The 18,619-nt window shown below is 37.9% G+C and overlaps 1 protein-coding gene across 1 annotated transcript; it reads right to left on the reverse strand.

Annotated features, from left to right (window-relative positions):
* Positions 1-1,772: 1,772 nt before the first annotated feature.
* LOC128207542 (isoaspartyl peptidase/L-asparaginase-like) lies at positions 1,773-6,475 on the reverse strand. Its single transcript, XM_052910521.1, has 6 exons — positions 6,233-6,475; positions 4,643-4,785; positions 3,631-3,794; positions 2,877-3,001; positions 2,519-2,629; positions 1,773-2,235 (listed from the first exon to the last, which is right to left on the reverse strand). The coding sequence occupies exons 1-6, from the start codon at positions 6,462-6,464 to the stop codon at positions 2,024-2,026; spliced, it is 987 nt and encodes a 328-aa protein (XP_052766481.1). The 5' UTR covers positions 6,465-6,475; the 3' UTR covers positions 1,773-2,023.
* Positions 6,476-18,619: the final 12,144 nt, after the last annotated feature.

The raw sequence follows: 18,619 nt of genomic DNA on the forward strand, positions 1-18,619 counted from the left end.
AATCCCAATCAGTACCTATATCCACATGTGAGCGTTCCCGCTCTATTACGCTTTATAACGCCTTCCAACTTTCCCTCGCCGTGCTTGTCAAGGCCGTTCGTGATCCCGGTCATAAACTTAATTACCTGCAATATACTGGACTTTCACACATTGTATTACAAAATCAAGAAAGGTCTTTGCTTAAAACATAACACAGATTTATTGTTTTAACACTATAAACCGAGTGATTGTTTAAACGAAAAACAGTTAATAGAACGAGGATGACGTTTGCCGGGCGGGCGGACGGTCGGGAAGGCGTCCAATGCTTGTTACCGACCGATATCTTTAGTTGGGATTGATGAATAGTGAATACATTTAGTGCGAAGATAGCTAATGTGAAGTGCTAGCTCAGGATTAATTTGAGTGTTGGGGTTGGGGGGTCAAGGCCCGTGATACTAATAGTGAAATGGTTTCTATCAAATATCTTTAGTTGGGATCGATGGGTAGTGAATTCTTTTTGATGTGTAGGTAGCTCATTTGAAGAAGTAGCTAAATATCGTTTTTTTGGGTGGTGGTGGAGTTGGGTGGGGGGGTTATAGGACACCGTTCCAATGCGGTAATGTCATTTATCATGTAAGTTATTTTGATGCGTGTGTGGTCTGTGAGTGGTGTTTGTATGTGTGAATGTAGTGATTGTATGTTTGTGCCTCTTGTTTATTGTCGTTTAAGCCCTTGCTTTGTGTCTAAACTGGGTTTATGTTTGAATGTTCCTTTAATGGACTTGTCCCTGTAGTTATATTGAATTCTTTATGTATTATACCAGGCTCAGCTATGACCCTCTTATCCCTAGCTAGTAAGTAATAAAAAAAACCCAGAATAGGTTTATAAATGGGCATTTATTTAACGCCGTAACAACAAAATACTTAATTTGTATAAACAAGGTATAGGTTGATGACTTATCTGGGGGCCAAAACCACCAACAACATCATTTGCTGGAAATTTCTCACATTAATTACTTTTGTGTATATATCAGATGGTGACATGCAGAGGGGATAGAGAATATCTTGGGGCGGGTGAGCAGGTCCCTCGTGAGTCGAAATTTACATGATTTTTGAAACAATGCCATGTTTTCAGAGTGGATGAAATATTTTCCTTGTACTTTTGGTTTAATGGCCAGAGGGAGGGATGTATGATGCTTTAGTGCTGTTAAGACCGTCGTACTCTGAGTGTGGGCCATATATTGGAAATTACGTCAATTCAGGATTCCATGAGATGAGTTATACTTCTTCCAATTATTCTAACATTGTTTTCAAGTGTCCATTGTTTCAATTTTAAGTACGGCTGCTCCATTCATATATTTAAATCATTTTGAAACTCTTTTTTAACACGTTTGTTTTCTTAGGTAAAGGCGTTGGTGTATTCATGTTTTCATTTGTGGTTTGACTTTGGTCAAAGAGAATATTGTTTACGGTTTTGCCTAATATGAATTCTACATGTACATGTATATAGTCATTAATGGATTTGGCGCAGGCGGGGGGATTACCCTTAAATAGTCAAAGTGAACTTGTTCATGTTAATTTCGGAGAAAACTATTAAAAGAATTCAATGGAATACACCATTTTATACTATTAATGGTTAATTTTTCTTTGAGGGAGGACTCTCAAACCACCAAATTCACTATTTTCGGCTTGGGGAGAGGGTGCTTTAGTCCAAAGTTTTCCTGTTATGATTTAAATGGGAAATACTTTATTCAATTTATTCTCATCATAGAAACAAAATTAAAAGTAAACCTATGACTTGGTAAACTTTTTAATATGTATGCTACAAAACATAATCAAACAAAACACATGCTATAAAACAGATATGTTACTATCACCGGTGATCACCAAATGTCGCAGTTGAAAATGGAAAACAGATTTTGTCCAATTTCAGAACAACGATGGCTTCATTGGGTAAGATGCTTTTCTACTCAATCACCATGTCCGGACTAGATATGTCGCCTTCTTCGACAGCGTCCACCGGTATTTTTCTGCATATAACATCACTATACACCGCCAACGGGCTCCTTGAAGTCTTCACCTGGACTGACGCCGCTGTGAAGGGTGCCTTTCTTGGCCCAAGCCCACGACATGTTTTCCGTGGTATAGGAGAGCGCAACGTCGCCCAAACGGCTCAGCACGATAACGCCCCCGTATCCTTTCACCCGCGACGCCATGTTTGCAAGAGCCTTGTCTGCGGCCTCCTGTGCGTCCATTCCTGTATTTAAAAAATACCACATATTTGTTTATTGATTGAAAGCATATGTTCACTGACTATGACCACACTCTATGAGCACTGAATTTTGCTGTTTTTCTCTGTTGAACAAGAAACATAACTTTACAAATTTTGTATTTAGAGTGATTTGACCTGAACTTGGTACCCAAACTAGAGCATGCGCTATCCACCGTAATTTGTGTACACGTGTTCTATGAACATTTATATTGACAGTAGTTCCTTAACGCATTCAAAATATAAAGCTACACTTCTCTATCTTCCTCACCTGTCCTCATGGAGGTGATGACCTGGTGTGCCAGCACGACCTTGGAGATAGACTCCCCGTGACCCGTGCATGATATGCCACCCACATCGTTGTCCGCGTACCCACCGGCACCTGTGCACAGCGGAGCCGACACAAGTTCATAAATACAAGTTATTTATTTGAGATAAAAATAAAATTAATATATACTAAAGACTATGAATCGGTTATTATTTTGAATTACATTCGACAATTTTCGACAAACGGCTTTTAGACTCTATGATAACGAGATCACTATATTTTAACTTATTTAACTATTATGAAAACGATCATTCTGTCTTTTCTTGTAAACCTGATGTTCCTATTTGGAGGGTGGGCGTACCTATAAGAGGGCTATCACCTACGCGGCCCGGTCGTTTGCCGGAAATGCCACCCGTTGACGTTCCGTATGCCACGTTACCGTTCTTGTCCAAAGCCACTGCACCCGTAGTATCGTGACCGGAATCTCTGATATTATAAGTTCTTGTATAATTAACTTCATGAACATTCAAAAAAAATGTTGTTGTCGCTCATGCGTTCTAAAAGTTTATAAATATCAGTCAGTTTTGAAAACACATCTGGGGAAATGAAGTTATCTCTCGTTTTCAATTTAATACAATAGACATGCACTATTCCTAGGATAAAGACTGGAAATGTAATACAGCCAAATAAATGTCGTGTTCATGCAATCCCTCTCGGCCGTGAAATCAGCGACGAGTACAGTACAGAGCTAGCAGATAATGTAGTCAATAGAAGTTCTAGTTAGAACCACACTTTCAGTGACACACAAACCTCCTTACCTGAACGTTTCCATAATATGTCTGGTGCAGCCGACAGGTTAATTAATTGTTTCTTGATTGATACGTTTGTTCTGTTAAACACAAGCCCACGATACACTTAGTCTCATGCGAGCAAATAATAGTAAAATATCGAGAACAAACGTTGACTTTTGTATACCTTTTATATTTTGTAAGTAATATCTATATATATTTCTGATGAGCAAGCACTAACTCTTACAGAGCCATCATTAGAGTGAAATAAATGAGACTAGCACCGGAAGAATTGTACTACCGAAAGCAGCAGCATCCGGTTCTCACCTCGATTTAAAAGCGTTTTTGACGGTGTCGCCGTAGTTTCCCTTGTATAGAGCTAGATCGCTTTTTGCCCTCTCGGACACCAGGGAATCCAACGGCACGCTCTCGATACCCATTTCCTTCGCAAACTGGTTGGCGCCTTCCCCAACCAGCAGAGTATGGGTGGTCTGCAGACGACATTCATTTCTCAGAAATCAGTATAAGAATTAGAACTAAATGCACGTTCAACTTAAAAAAGGTTGGTCGAGTCGTTTATCTATACAAGATACTACAATAACTATTGTATTCATATAGTCTTAGTATATAACCTCTTTAAACAACTATTGATTTTTCCACTAATTTTGACTCTAAATTAATAATAAATGGTAATAACAAGAGCTTATTTTTCTGGCATCGATTCCTTTTCCAATCTCTTTAACGTACCATTAAAGGCGCACAACATGGTTTAATGTAATTTTTTTAAAAATTGTTTATGCCTTATAATGTTTAGCTCATTTTACTTTAAGCAAAACATAAATAAAAACTATAATAAACAGCGATATTATTAAGGTACAGATAAAAACTGTTAACAAGTGTGTGTGTGTTTTTTTTTATTAATAGCTACTTGGGCAACACATCCCAGAGTTAATAAAGAGCCAAAAATCGCTCATATATTTCATTTGGTCCTAAATCATAATTTATACTTTTTATCAATGAAGTCAATTGAGTTAAACATGACAATTCAGTAAAAAGTGTTTTGCATTGACCTATATTGTGCGCCTTTAAAGGCACTGTTTGTTGAAACGCATTTTTCAGTCAATTCTGATTGAACAGCATGTCTTTAACTAATATTTTTCCTTAATATGTATACAAAGAATACATCACAATGTTGATTGACTTTTTATCCACGAATAAGATTAAAATGTTGATTATTGATTCCAAAATATCATAAAAAAGTCAAGTTAATAAAAACTGTTCGGAGCTCATGGTTTTAAACAAAACTAACTTCAGGTTATAACTCAAGATCTTGTCCTACCTTTTCCATGACCTTCCTGGCAACTTCAATAGGGTGTTTGATGTTGTGGACGCAGGCGACAGCCCCCGAATTGAGCGTCTGTCCGTCCATAATAACAGCATCCATCTCCACTTTTCCTTCCGCCGTTAGCGGGGAACCCGTCCCTGAAAAGAAAAATAGGATTTCTGCGGTCCATATGCATATAAACCAAATGCAAATCTATTATTTTCAGCTCTAGTTATGCATAGTAATAACGTACATTCAGTTAACCAGTTTTATGGAAGTAAGTCCTGAAAGCTCTTCCGGAGTTAAAACATTTTTACTTTTGAAAACGAGCGCAGATCGGAATATTTAAATCCTTAAATCAAATATATTTGACGGTCTCATTACACCAAATGCATGTTCAAATTCTACAAACGGAGTTACCGTCTTCACCTACTCAGGCAGATTTATGAGTGAACTCGAAATCTTGGGAACAGAGAATTGCAAATCGCTCAGCAAGACAAATTATGATTGAACTTAACAAAACACGGCATTGCATAGGTTTTTAATTCGGGCTGCAGTAATACGTGTCGAAAATAGTTGTGGTTTTTGTTGTGTTTCTATATGTTTTGTCCTCATAACCGAATTATCAAATTTCGACGTGTCATTAGGTGATTTGGCATTCATATTTAGAAGCAAAAACACAGCATGTCAGTTTAACAAAACAAGCTGATCAAAAGAATGTTCCTCAACGCATGCCGCAGTAAATGCTCAATAATAAAACAATCCTGTAAGAGGATAGTCGCGCTGTTTATTTTAAACTAATCTAGGGCGAAATATAACGAAACAAAACGAATCGAGGTCAAGACCACCTGAGACTGCCGAGGTGCATGCCAATGCTAAAACATAACGTTTTTTTTATTTAATGCCTTATGAAAATAAAATTCCAAAGTTTATAACTTGAAAAAAGAGAAAAAATTGAAATGGATTAAGAGTTTTCTATGGAAGATGTGGCGTTATCTTATAAAACGCAAACTTGGTTTCATTCTAATATATTTATTTCTGTCCATATTTAATTATTTTAAAGCATTATTGTTCATTGATAGGCAAAGTTTAAATTTTCCATTTTTATTCAAAATGAGGCATTTATTTCCATTTAGAAATGTCCCGGTTCCATTCCTGAAATGTTAAATCAAACAATGAATAACGAAACACATACATTCATTGAAGTATCTGAAATCATTAAAAAACAATCGTGTTGTATAATCTTCACACGATCGAGTATGATTACCTTTCTCGCCTTTGTATTTCTAGATTTCAAGATTCGAAAGGGTGTACCACCCTTTGCGTACCGAAAACGCCTTCATTTTTATCCAAATCCGCATAACAATTAGTATTAAACGATTCGAATAGACTGCGTGACAATAAGTTAATTAATGACAATTCATGCCAATTTAAGAGTTTTTGAGTTCCGCGTATCATGCCAATCGCTAGAGTCTCGAATAACCATAAAAAGGTGAATGAAAACGCAGTGGCCTGTTTTATGGTCGTGGCATACACATATATAAATATAAATGAAGAGTTGGATTCTAAGAATTAAACTTAATCAGACACATTCGTAACACGCACCAGAGTCAAAACAAGGATCATCTTCGAGTACTCGCAAAGCCGCCTCCACCGCGTCAATGGCGGTACCGCCGCTGGTCAGCTTTTTATAGCCGGCCTTGGCCGCCGCCTTCGTGCCCGCCCGCGACCCGTCCACAATATCCTTCGGAAGGGTCCATGCGCCGCCGTGTACAATAATCACTGGCTCCGTCATTTTATATGGTTGATCGTTGTTTCTGTATGTCCGAGCGCTCATGTGAACATAATAAAACGATTCCTTCTATATATATGCGTTTGATTGGTGAGTTGGTATATAGCCCTGTTTTTCATTGGTTAAACTAAATCGATATAAAAAATTGCGCTTATCTATCTATTCAAAAGTAAATTGTGCACCAATGGAACGGCGCATTACGAAGATTATTATAAGTTCTGATCTTCAAGCATGATGACGCATTAAACAAAACGCTAGTACTTATATTGTGCATTTATTTACTACAAGTATGCGAGCCAGCATTTCGACAAAGCAGAAATAATCATGAATGTCTCTTCATCAAGCTGGCCACTGTATCTCTTTTCTATAATTGTAAATCGAACTTACCGAAGAAATTACCACACGTTTCAAGAAACCTGGGGCAGTGATTAGGAACAGTCTCAAGTCTAAGTTCAGACTCAAGACTCAATATGGCAAAACTTCATTTCATTGTAATTTTCCTTCTATCAAAGCATTGATGGTGAAATTTGCTGAATTGTATAACAATTTGAATGTTTGACTATTATTTATATATTTTTTTGTAAAAGAAATGGAATAAATATGATACTTCAATAAAAGTGCTTTTTTGGGTCTGAGTCTAGACTTGGACTTGAGACTGTACGTAATCATGGCCCCATAAATGACGCCAGATACAATTAAACTGCTTTTCAGAACGGTTGATGAAGGAAAATATTTGCTTTTGTTTTAATCAAAGGATTTAAATGATTCTACGTACAAAACATAGATTTAAGGATTTATTCAGTTTCGAGGGTTCATACAGTATGAACGCTCATATCCATATAGCTCTTAGGCAGACTAGATGCGTACTGCAGATTGCAGCTAGGGCATGCACCTTCAATATCGTGGCTGAATTCCGAAGTTTGCATCAATTCGTTGGTTAAGCGAAAAGTCTTTTGTCGTTTAGTTTATTCCTGGTTAAAAGCGTCACTACATGTGGATAAGCAACCGCCAGAACTAACAAGTGGCAACAAAAATCTGATTGGCGTCGTTGCTTTTAAACGAAATCATACTTTGTATTTAAAACCTATCGATAACTGCATCAAAACATACACAAGTGTTAAACCTACTTATCCCCCATTTTCGATCATATATATTGAAAAGAAATGGCGTGACTATTAGAAAAAGTTCCCCTCTCTTACTGTCACGCAAAATACTGATATGTCAGCTACATATATGTTTTAAATAAATTTAGGTTTAATTTACCAAGAACTAGGCATGCTTTTTATCATCGAAAGTGTTCACTATCCGATTTTTATAAATATTGTAATAGTGTTATTGATCATTTGTCCAAAATTGTTGCAACTTATTTTTCTATTTTTAGCTCACCAGAGCACGAAGTGCTCAAGGTGAGCGATTGTGATCGGTCTTTGTCCGTCGTCCGTCCGTCAGTCCGTCCGTCCGTCCGTCCGTCCGTCAACAATTGCTTAAATCATCTTCTCTGAAACGACCTGGCCAAATTCATTGAAACTTCACAGGAAGCTTCCTTGGGTGTCCCTCTACAAGAATACAACAAGGGGTCACGATTGATTAAGAACAACAACAACAAAATGGCCGACTTCCGGTTTTGCTTCAAAAAACATCTTCTCTGAAACTACCAGTCCAAATTCAGTGAAACTTTACCGCAAGCTTCCTTGGGTGACCCTCTAAAAAATACAACAAAGGGTCACGATTGATCAACACCATCATCAACAACAACAACAGCAACAACAACAAAATGGCCAACTTTCTGTTTTGCTTTAAAAAAAACATCTTCTCTGAAACTACCTCTCCAAATTCAATGAAACTTTACAGAAAGCTTCCTCGCGTGACTCTCTACGAAAATACAACAAGGGGTCACGATTGATTAAAAGCAACAACAACAAAATGGCCGACTTCCAGTTTTGCTTTAAAAAGCATCTCCTCTGAAACTACCAATCCAAATTCAATGAAAAAAACAACAAGGAGTCACGATTGATCAACATCATCAACAACAGCAACAACAGCAACAACAACAAAATGGCTGACTTCCTGTTTTGCTTTAAACAAACATCTTCTCTGAAACTACCACTCCAAATTCATTCAAACTTTACAGGAAGCTTCCTTGGGTGACCCTCTACAAAAATATTACAGGAGGTCACGATTGATCAACAACAACAACAACATCAACAAAATGGCCAACTTCCTGTTTTCTTTAAAAATAACATATCCTCTAAAACGACCTGTCCAAATTTGAATAAACTTTATAGGAAGCTTCCTCGGGTGACCATCTAATAAAATACAACATGGGGTCACGATTGATCAACAACAACAACAACAAAAATGGCCGACTTCCTGTTTTGCTTTAAAAAAAACATCTCTCCTAAAACTACCACTCCAAATTCAATGAAATTTTACAGGAAGCTTCCTTGGGTGACCCTCTACAAATATACAACAAGGGGTCACGATTGATTAACTACACAACAACAACAACAACAACAACAACAACAACAACAACAACAAAATGGCCAACTTCCTGTTTTGCTTTAAAAATATCTCCTCTAAAACCATCAGTCCAAATTCGATGATACTTAACAGGAAGCTCCCCTGGGTAAGCTTCTACAGATATACAACAAAGGATCGCGACTTATCACCAACACCAACAATCAGGCAAACTTCCTGTTTTGCTTGATAAAAACATCTCGTCTGAAACAACGAGGCAAAATTCACCGAAACTTTACAGGAAGCTTCATTGCATGACCCTCTACAAAACTACAATAAGACATTGAGATTGATCAATAACAAAAACAACAACAAAATGGCCGACTTACTGTTTTGGTTTAAAAAAAATCTCTGAAACTACCAGGCCAAATTCAACGAAAATTTACAGGTAGCTTCATTACATGACCCTTTACAAATATAAAACAAGGCATCGTCATCAGTTAAGATATGTTAAAATTGCAACATCTTTTTTAATGCTTAATCACAGAGTTGTGGACCTTTGCTTAGGTGAGCGTTTTAGGGCCATCATGGCCCTCTTGTTTAATTTTCTACCTCTTTTCTTCTTACTTCTTTTCTTCGGAGTTTCCTCTGCTGAAAGTTGTTGTTATAATCCTTACTTACTGTATGTAGTGTCTAGCATATGCTTTTTTCCTAACACTATATGATAAACTCGTAATTTGGATTTTGGATTGATAGCATTACGCTGGTCATTGTTTACTAGTCAAAATTGTCCGCCATTTGCGTTTGATAGGCTACAGCGTAGTTAATTATGCATACAAGTGAATCTAGTAATTTCCAACATTGAAATATGATGATATTTTGTTTTTATGTTTACTGTGTCAAATTCATATAAATATATCATTTGTTATCTAAGGTATTACCTCCGATCTTTAGTGTTGGGGAGAACTATTTCACTATTGGTCTTTGCTATACTTCGTTTTTACCATAAAAACAACAACACAAATGTGCAATACCAGACGAGTTATTTAGAATACAAAAAGAGCGGGCTTGAAAAATGAGATGAAAAGAATAGCTTATCAAAAAGATAATATGCTTTGCAAAAACAAATGACGAATTTCGAATCATTACTCTTAAAGTAATCTTAAAAAAAACTACAAAGCTAAAGATTTAGACACTTGCAACCTCCTCTCCAAAGAGTCACAGACATATCTGTCCTTACTATTTTCGCTCTTCCAGCGACCATGACGTTACCAACAACGATCGTTAACACCGGCATTCGCCGCGCACGTGGCGCCACCTGCACGCAAAGAGTGCAAACCTATGTTCAAATCCCCAACCACTTCTCTCAATCTAGCCAAAAGACACTCACGAGTTCTCGTGTAACTCAGTGGCTTATTCTTTGAAATGAGTTTGCATTTATCTTTCGATCTATTGATAGGCCGAAAAAGAAAACTATTTTCCAGACTAGACAAATTTGCTGCGCTAAAATACCTTTGTAACAAAGTGTATGGACAAGCGGCTGTAGAACCCATAGCAATGTCTACTTTAATACCCCTGCGATACTGGTCAGTCAGCTATCGTGAAATAATCATCGTAAATCAAAACGCAAAAATCTATTATACGCTAAAACAATCATACATAAATCACGTAGAATGTAAACATCTGTAGTGCTAGAATAATTGTTACACAAACTTATTAACGTGTCAGTTAAAATGGGATCCTTGAGTTGTGTCGGTTTTGAAAGAGTTCTTTTTGCAGTTTCGAGCAGGTTTGTCACAAATAAATTAGCAGTAGGATCCGGTAAACTCCTGAGTGAATGTGCCCATTTAATACTGTACACAGTTGCACTTATCACAGAACTAGAAATGCGTTTGTCGATTAATTCAGTCAAATATAAGGCAACGTGAATTGGTGAAGCTGGAATTGCGTTACCTCCCTTTGATGTAATGAAATGCTTCCACTTATTGAAACTCATATACTTGATGTTCGTATTGTCACTCCTTGAACCCGCCAAAAAGTTCGACAGATCACCGAATACGTCACCATCTAATCCACTGGTGCTTAACTCGTTCTGCATACCCTCTCTCAGGTTTAGGCCTGCGAAACGTAAACATACATGAGTTACATAAATCTCAAAGCAACAAATCCAAATTTAAGCGGCCTGCCGTCAAAAATCCCGTTCCTTCTGCGTCCCCGCCTTGTGAGACGACCAGGCTGAAAACAATACAATCATGTACAAAACCGGCCTTTTCGCCGTCACTCTGAAAACATATTGGCCAAAACAGAGCAGATTTCCACATAGGAACTAACAATGTTGCTTTACACTGTTCTTTCTTTATCTTAATAATGCATTAATTGATCAATATCGATGGAGGAACTAGCCAGTTGTTCTCTTCCGACCATTGTACACTGAAAGCATCAACAGACGTAGTACCCGGACACCAGTACTTTGAATTAAATTTGGCACATTTAGCATTATAGCTGCACGCAAAACGATCACATGTATGCGGTCCCCATACACGTTCTAAGTCATTAAAAACAAATTGCTTAATAGACCAGTCATCACTATCCGTACACCTACTCAGAAAATCAGCTTCAGTATTGTTTTCCCGAAGTACCCACTTTGGGACGAGTGTAATATTGTGCGTGTTACATACATTGTCAACATTCAAGGCAATATCATGCAAATAAGGCTTTTTACTGCCGACCTTCAAAATGCTTGGCACATTTTTATTGTCTAAATTAACAATGATCTCACGCCCTTCCAGGCAGCCAACTGAGCTATGCAAAACTCTGTATACAGCCTCAAGCTCTCTCCAAGTCGAGCTTAAACCACTCTCAGTTGCAGACCAACAACCTACCACGATGCTGTCGTCAATGCCTTCAATATAACCACCAAACCCAGCTCCACTGGCGTCACAAAAGACGACTGCTTGATCGCTTCAACAGGCACCTCGATCGTGTTTATCGGGCTCTAACTTACCACAATTTAATCTCTTTATATTTGAATGCCAAAACAACATTTCGTCAAAAGCCACACTACTCACCATGACAGGAGCGTTCCAACTAGCACGACTTAGCACACATTGATACAGTGACCTTGACCTTAGACGCACAAGAGGCCCAACAGCACTTTGCATTGATATCAACTGACCAATAAGACGTGCGATTAAACGTACTGAAAAAGTTGTCTTGCCACTTGCGATTTTTGCAATCAAATCACTCAAAAGATCCAGCATGCTCTCAACACGCTTAATGCTTACAGCAAACGTACCTTCTAACGTGTCATAAACGTAACCAAGCCACGTCATAGACTGACACGGCTCCCAATGACATTTGTCCTCCGCAATCAAAAACCCAAAACTTCCTTGATCTCTATGAATGAAGATTAATGCAGAAACTACATCCTCGTAAGTTGTTGCACCACTTAGACCGTCATCAAGAAATAAAACAATTTTATGGCCTAAACTCCTCCATTTTGTAATCAGAACTCTCAGTACTTTAGTAAATATAAATCCTGCAGTTGACATCCCGTAAGCAAGCACGTTAGTTACGTAGTATATTCCGTTCTAACAGAATCCTAGAAAAGTTCATGAAAAATCATGATATGGTGATAAGCACTGCGAATATCAAATGCAAACAAGTAATCTCCCTTAAAGAACATTCCTTTAGCAACTGACTGATCTTCAAACAACATTTATACTTGAAAAGCTCTGGGTTTATATGGCGACAATCAAGCACTAACCGTGGCTTACCTTTCTTGCCAAATGCGGCTGTCAACGGATTTATCACAAACGGAAATTCGCTAACCTCAGATATACACCCTTTTTTCAAAAGTGTTTCGATTTCACTGGTCACGAACGATGCATTGTCTAATGCAGATTTATTATTATTTAAAAAGACAGATTTAGGAATCTCTCGAAAAGGTAATTTGTAACCCATGCCTTACGACATTTAAAATATACTCGTTTGCACCCGCTTCCTTCCAATGTGTATAGCAAAAATTTAACCTACAATCCGGTGAATCAACTGAATTTACTTTTTTCAATTCTCTAAAAAAATTCTACAGCATAATTCAACAAAGATCTACTTATCTTATTTTCCTTTTGTAATGGTGCACCCAAGTCAGGCACCACAACCTTACATTCCGCCCGCCAATGTCCCGAACGCCGCACCGGAAGCACCGGACGCCTCCTCTGCGTACCACCGCCAGCGACCACAGGTATCGTAGAAGTTGTCCTGCTTCTCACGTCGACGTTGTCCGACGAAGTAACTCCGTTGTACGGCACGAAACGCCGACCACGTGTCTGCCGCTCTTGACGCAACTTCCGGTCGGCTTTCATCTGGGCCCTGTAGATTTTCTTCTCGTCATCCGAGTCTTCTGCAAGAGGGTGAGCCTCATACTCTTGGACAATTTTCCATCCACTATCAGAGGAATCCGCAAGCTTAATCATTTTTTGTCTATGAGATAAAATGTCCATACCCTCTGAAATTTTCCTGTGCGCCTCGGCCACGGGTTCCGCGGAGTGGTTACTCAAGGAGTCCTGGAGATAGCCGTCACATAGTGACAAGGTGAGCTTTTGTGATCACAATTTGTCCGGCGTCCGTCCGTCGTCCGTCCGTCCGTCCGTCCGTAAACTTTTACTTTAAACGACATCTCCTCATAAACCGCTTAGCCAATTTCATCCAAACTTCACAGGAATGTTCCTTGGATTGTCCCCTTTGAAAATTGTTCAAAGAATTGAATTCCATGTAGAACTCTGGTTGCCATGGCAATGGAAAGGAAAAACTTTAAAAATCTTCTTCTCCCAAACCACAAGGCTTAGGCCGTTGATATATGGTAGGTAGGATCACCAAATGGTCCTCTACCAAGATTGTTTAAATTATGGCCCTTGGGTCAAAATTGGCCCCGCCCCGGGGGGTCATGGGTTTCCTCTATATGTTTATAGTGAAAACTTAAAAAATCTTCTCCTCTGAACTTACTTGGCCTAGAGCTTAGATATTTGTCATGATTCATCGTCTAGTGGATCTCTACAAAGTTTGTTCAAATTATGGCCCTGGGGTCAAAATTGGCCCCGCCCCGGGGGGTCATGAATATGCTCTATATGTTTATAGTTAAAACTTCAAAAATCTTCTCCTCTGAACTTACTTTGACTAGAGCTTAGATATTTGGCATGATTCATCGTCTAGTGGACCTTTACACAGATTGTTCAAATTATGGCCTTGGGGTCCAAATTGGCCCCGCCCCGGGGGGTCATGGGTTTTCTCTATATGTTTGTAGTGAAAACTTCAAAAATCTTCTTCTTTGAACTTACTTGGACTAGAGCTTAGATATTTGGCATGATTCATCGTCTAGTGGACCTCTACAAACATTGTTCAAATTATGGCCTTGGGGTCAAAATTGGCCCCGCCCTGGGGGGTCATGGGTATACTTGATAGGTTTATAGTTAAAACTTCAAAAATCTTCTCCTCTTAACTTATTTGGACTAGAGCTTAGATATTAGCATGATTCATCGTCTAGTAGACCTCTACAAAGATTGTTCAAATTATGGCCTTCGGGTCCAAATTGGCCCCGCCCCGGGGGGTTAGGGTATTCTCTAAATGTTTATAGTGAAAACTTCAAAAATCTTCTTCTCTTAACTTACTTGGACTAGAGCTTAGATATTCGGCATGATTCATCGTCTAGTGGACCTCTACAAAGATTGTTCAAATTATGGCCCTTGGGTCAAAATTGGCCCCGCCCCTGGGTGGTCATGGGTTTTCTCTATATGTTTATATTAAAAAAAATCAAAAATCTCCTCTGAACTTACGTTGCTTAGAGCTTAGATATTTGGCTTGATTCATCGTCTAGTGGACCTCTACAAAGATTGTTCAAATTATGGCCTTGGGGTCAAAATTGGCCCCGCCCCGGGGGGTTAGGGTATTCTCTATATGTTTATAGTTAAAACTTCAAAAATTTTCTCCTCTGAACTTACTTGGACTAGAACTTAGATATTTGGCATGATTCATTGTCTAGTGGACCTCTACAAAGATTGTTCAAATTATGGCCTTGGGGTCAAAATTGGCCCCGCCCCCTTGGGGGGTCATGGGTTTTCTCTATATGTTTATAGTGAAAACTTCAAAAATCATCTCCTCTGAACTTACGTGGCTTAGAGCTTAGATATTTGGCATGATTCATCGTCTAGTGGACCTCTACAAAATTGGCCACACCCCGGGGCTGATGGGTTTTCTCTATATGTGTTATAGTGAAAACTTAAAAAATCTTCTCTGAACTCACAAAGACAAGTAACGTCTTAATTTAAATTGGATAACATATTTAGTTCACATACCAATTTTCAATATGGGCCACATACAACAATTAATAACAAATATACATATATAGATACACACGTAAAATCAAGTAGTGACAAGAGCTTAGATATTTGGCATGATATATCATCTAGTTGACTTGTACCAATATTGTTCAATCTTTGGCCCTGGGGTCAAAAAATGGCCCCACCCGGGCGGTCATGGGTTTCCTTATATATGTATATGATGAAAACTTATAAAATCTTCTTCTCCGAAACCAAAAGGCGAAGGCCTTAGATATTTGGTATGAAGCATTGTTTATCGGACCACTATTAAGATTGTTCAAACTTTAGCCCTGGGGTCAAAATTGGCCACGCCCCGTGTTCATAGGCTTAGGTTTTCAATATTTTTATATAGTCTTATATAATAAAACTTTAAAAATCCTCTTCTCCAAAATATAAGACCTAGAGCTTTCATATTTGGTATATAGTGTTACCTAGTGGACCTACACCAAAGGTATTCAAATTATTGTCCCGGGGTCAAATTGGCCTTGCTCAGGGGTCATTTGTTTTTACATTGTCTTGTCACTTAAACATCTTTTCCTCTGAAAGTAAAGGTCAGAATGACTCCATACTTGATATGTAGCATCCTTACATGGTCCTCTCTCAACTTTGTTCAAATGGTTTTGTTTGGCCCCTTTTAGGGGTCACCAGAGCAAAAATTAGAAAAACCTTTAAACAACTTGATCTTATTAACTGCTTGATGGATCTTCAAGTCTGAAGCATCCTAGCATGGGCCTCTGTCAGGTCTTTTCAAATAATTTTGTATGGCCCCTTTTAAGGGCCACCAGAGCTAAAATTAGTAAAAAAAATTTAACATTTTCTTCGCACGAACCCCTTGATAGATCTTCAGCAAATTTGGTTTGAAGTGTCCTTGCATGGACCTCTCTTAAATTTGTTCACATAATTTTGTTTGGCCCGGTTGCCATGGCAACCTTAAGGAAAATGTCAACAATTGGTTATAATCATCTTCTTCTCCTAAACCGCTTTGACAATTTTGATGAAACTTCATAGGAATGATCCTTGGTTGGCGCTTTTTCAAAAAAATTCAAAGAAATTAATTCCATGTAGAACTCTGGTTGACATGGCAACCTAAAGGAAAAGTGTCAACAATTGGTTACAATCATCTTCTTCTCCTAAACCGCTTGGACAATTTTGATGAAACTTCATAGGAATGATCCTTGGTTGGTGCTTTTTCAAAATTGTTCAAAAAAATTAATTCCATGCAGAACTCTGGTTGCCATGGCAACCTGAAGGAAAATATAGGCTGTCGTGTCCACGCTGTGACTTTCTCTTATATGGACAGATTTTAAAATGACTTGCCATATGTTTTCGACATACCAAGACAACGTGTCGTGTGCAAGACCCATGTCCCTACCTCTAAGGTGAAAGATACACAAAGTGTTTATTCACAATGGAATGCTGAATATGAGGACATAAAGAGTGTTGGCTGTCATTTAGTATGATTGTTTTTTTCTATGCTCAGAGGCAATTTAATATAACTTGCAATATGTATTTGACACATAGAGGCAAGATCAACTTTTTATGTACTTGTTCATAGATCAATGTCACATTGGGGGGCATTTGTCACATACTTTGACAGCTCTTGTTCGATATTCTTTGAGAAATAAGCTATATTAATAACAAAGGTTAAACTCTTTTACTCAGGTGAGCGATTTAGGGCCATCATGGCCCTCTTGTTTCAATTTGCCAAGAACTTTCGCGTTGACCTTATGCTGTTCTTCATTTCCCTTCCGCCAGAAAGAAAAAGACTCGTACTGGGCGAGATTCTCTTGTATCGAAGAAAGCTGAGCTTGAGAGACGTGTTGCCTGTCCGAAATACGCTTTTCAAAAGCATCCAATTTATTTGTAATAGTGTTTTCTAAATTAAATAAAATGTTATTTTCTTCCATGGCTTCAAAACTAGAAATTTAGGTTACGAAGTGAACTGAGTGAAGTCGACTGGTAGAATGACTCTACACGCTAATATACCAATATAGCACGAAATCCTTGTGCAAAAATGACCACTACTGTATTAAAATACTATCATTTCGCCAAGACAAATATTTCACGCTATACTAACGAAACGCGTGAAATGAATTTTCTTGCGGAATGCTGGTGTAATGATGTGTAATGATGGGCTTAGGCCACACCAAATTAATAACTTGTTCATCGGATTTCCCGCACCTATTTCTTCAGAAAAGCAAAAAAAAATAATATATATCACTTGCGCCCGCACCATCTAAAAAAAAGTTTTTCTTACGAACCCTAATTTGTTTAGTAGAATATAGCCTCTTCCCTTATAAGCGTGTTTGTCGATCGTAACAATTATCAGAGCACCGGCTAGTCTCAACATGCAGCCGCTCTAATTAGAGACAATGAACGATGTAGACAAGCGTCTAGATGATCGAGACTAAATTGGCAACATGAAAACATTTATTTCACTTCCTGATTCTTGAAAATTACGTGAACAAATGACAATTCTACCACCCTTTAAAGTTTGATTTAATTTTGGACAAATGTGTTTGTTTTAATTTGGCTTCCGCTTAAAGTAAACGTATATATACTGGGCAAGAAGTGCTGAATTTCATCGTGAATGACAGTGATTATCCAAAGTTACCTTGAAAAGACAGTTTCAAGTCGGTCAACTATACCTACTACACCTGTTTAGGTAAAAACTTCAGGTGTGTATTTTAACTTCTTCGTTGTTAGCAAATATGATGTATTTTTTGTATTATTTGTTGCCTTCAAACATATACACTTAATGATTTATGCATGTTTGTTTTTATTTTGCTACTAATCAAAGTATAGTGTTTATTTAATTAAGTAGAGTAATAGAAAAATAAAGTTTGGCGAGCACTACTTTTCTTGTGTTATCATCAAACTGTTTCAGTAATGAATACTACATTATACTACAATGAACATTTATGTATAATATTGCTTATTAAAATTTCAGATCTTCCGATGCAGCGGATCATGAAATTTCTGTCCCCATGAGGCAACGACGGCGTGCTCGTGGTGGAGGCCTTGGTCGCCGATGAGTCAATGTTCATGGACAGTAGGATGAAGCTAAAAATTAACCTGACTGACATTCCTTTGTGCTTCATGCAATCCCATGAGTTTTACCATTCATAAAAAAAACATCAAACAAGCCGTATTGTGTATATTTTGTAAATATTAGTCAAAAAGGATAAACAAAATGGTGTCAGACTGTGTGATTGGGAAAAGGTATTAAACACACTTTGTGCTGCGAATAAATGTCAATGTGTATGTTTAAACTATATTTGGAAATCATTCAAGTGTTAAATATTTATGTTGATTGTTTTCTGTCTATGAAAAAATATTGCATATTCTTGTTTTTTCTTGAAATATGTT

The sequence above is a fragment of the Mya arenaria genome, chromosome 11 (assembly GCF_026914265.1).
Source record: "Mya arenaria isolate MELC-2E11 chromosome 11, ASM2691426v1".
NCBI lineage: Eukaryota > Metazoa > Mollusca > Bivalvia > Myida > Myidae > Mya > Mya arenaria.

What these genes read in the sequence shown, in the direction of transcription:
- LOC128207542 (XM_052910521.1), bottom strand. Translation starts at nt 6,464, where the DNA reads ATGAGCGCTCGGACATACAGAAACAACGATCAACCATATAAAATGACG. An exon ending in AAAAACGCTTTTAAATCGAG is followed by an intron (nt 3,002 to 3,630) that starts GTGAGAACCGGA and finishes TTATAATATCAG; the next exon opens with AGATTCCGGTCACGATACTA. An exon ending in CATCACCTCCATGAGGACAG is followed by an intron (nt 2,236 to 2,518) that starts GTGAGGAAGATA and finishes TTTTAAATACAG; the next exon opens with GAATGGACGCACAGGAGGCC.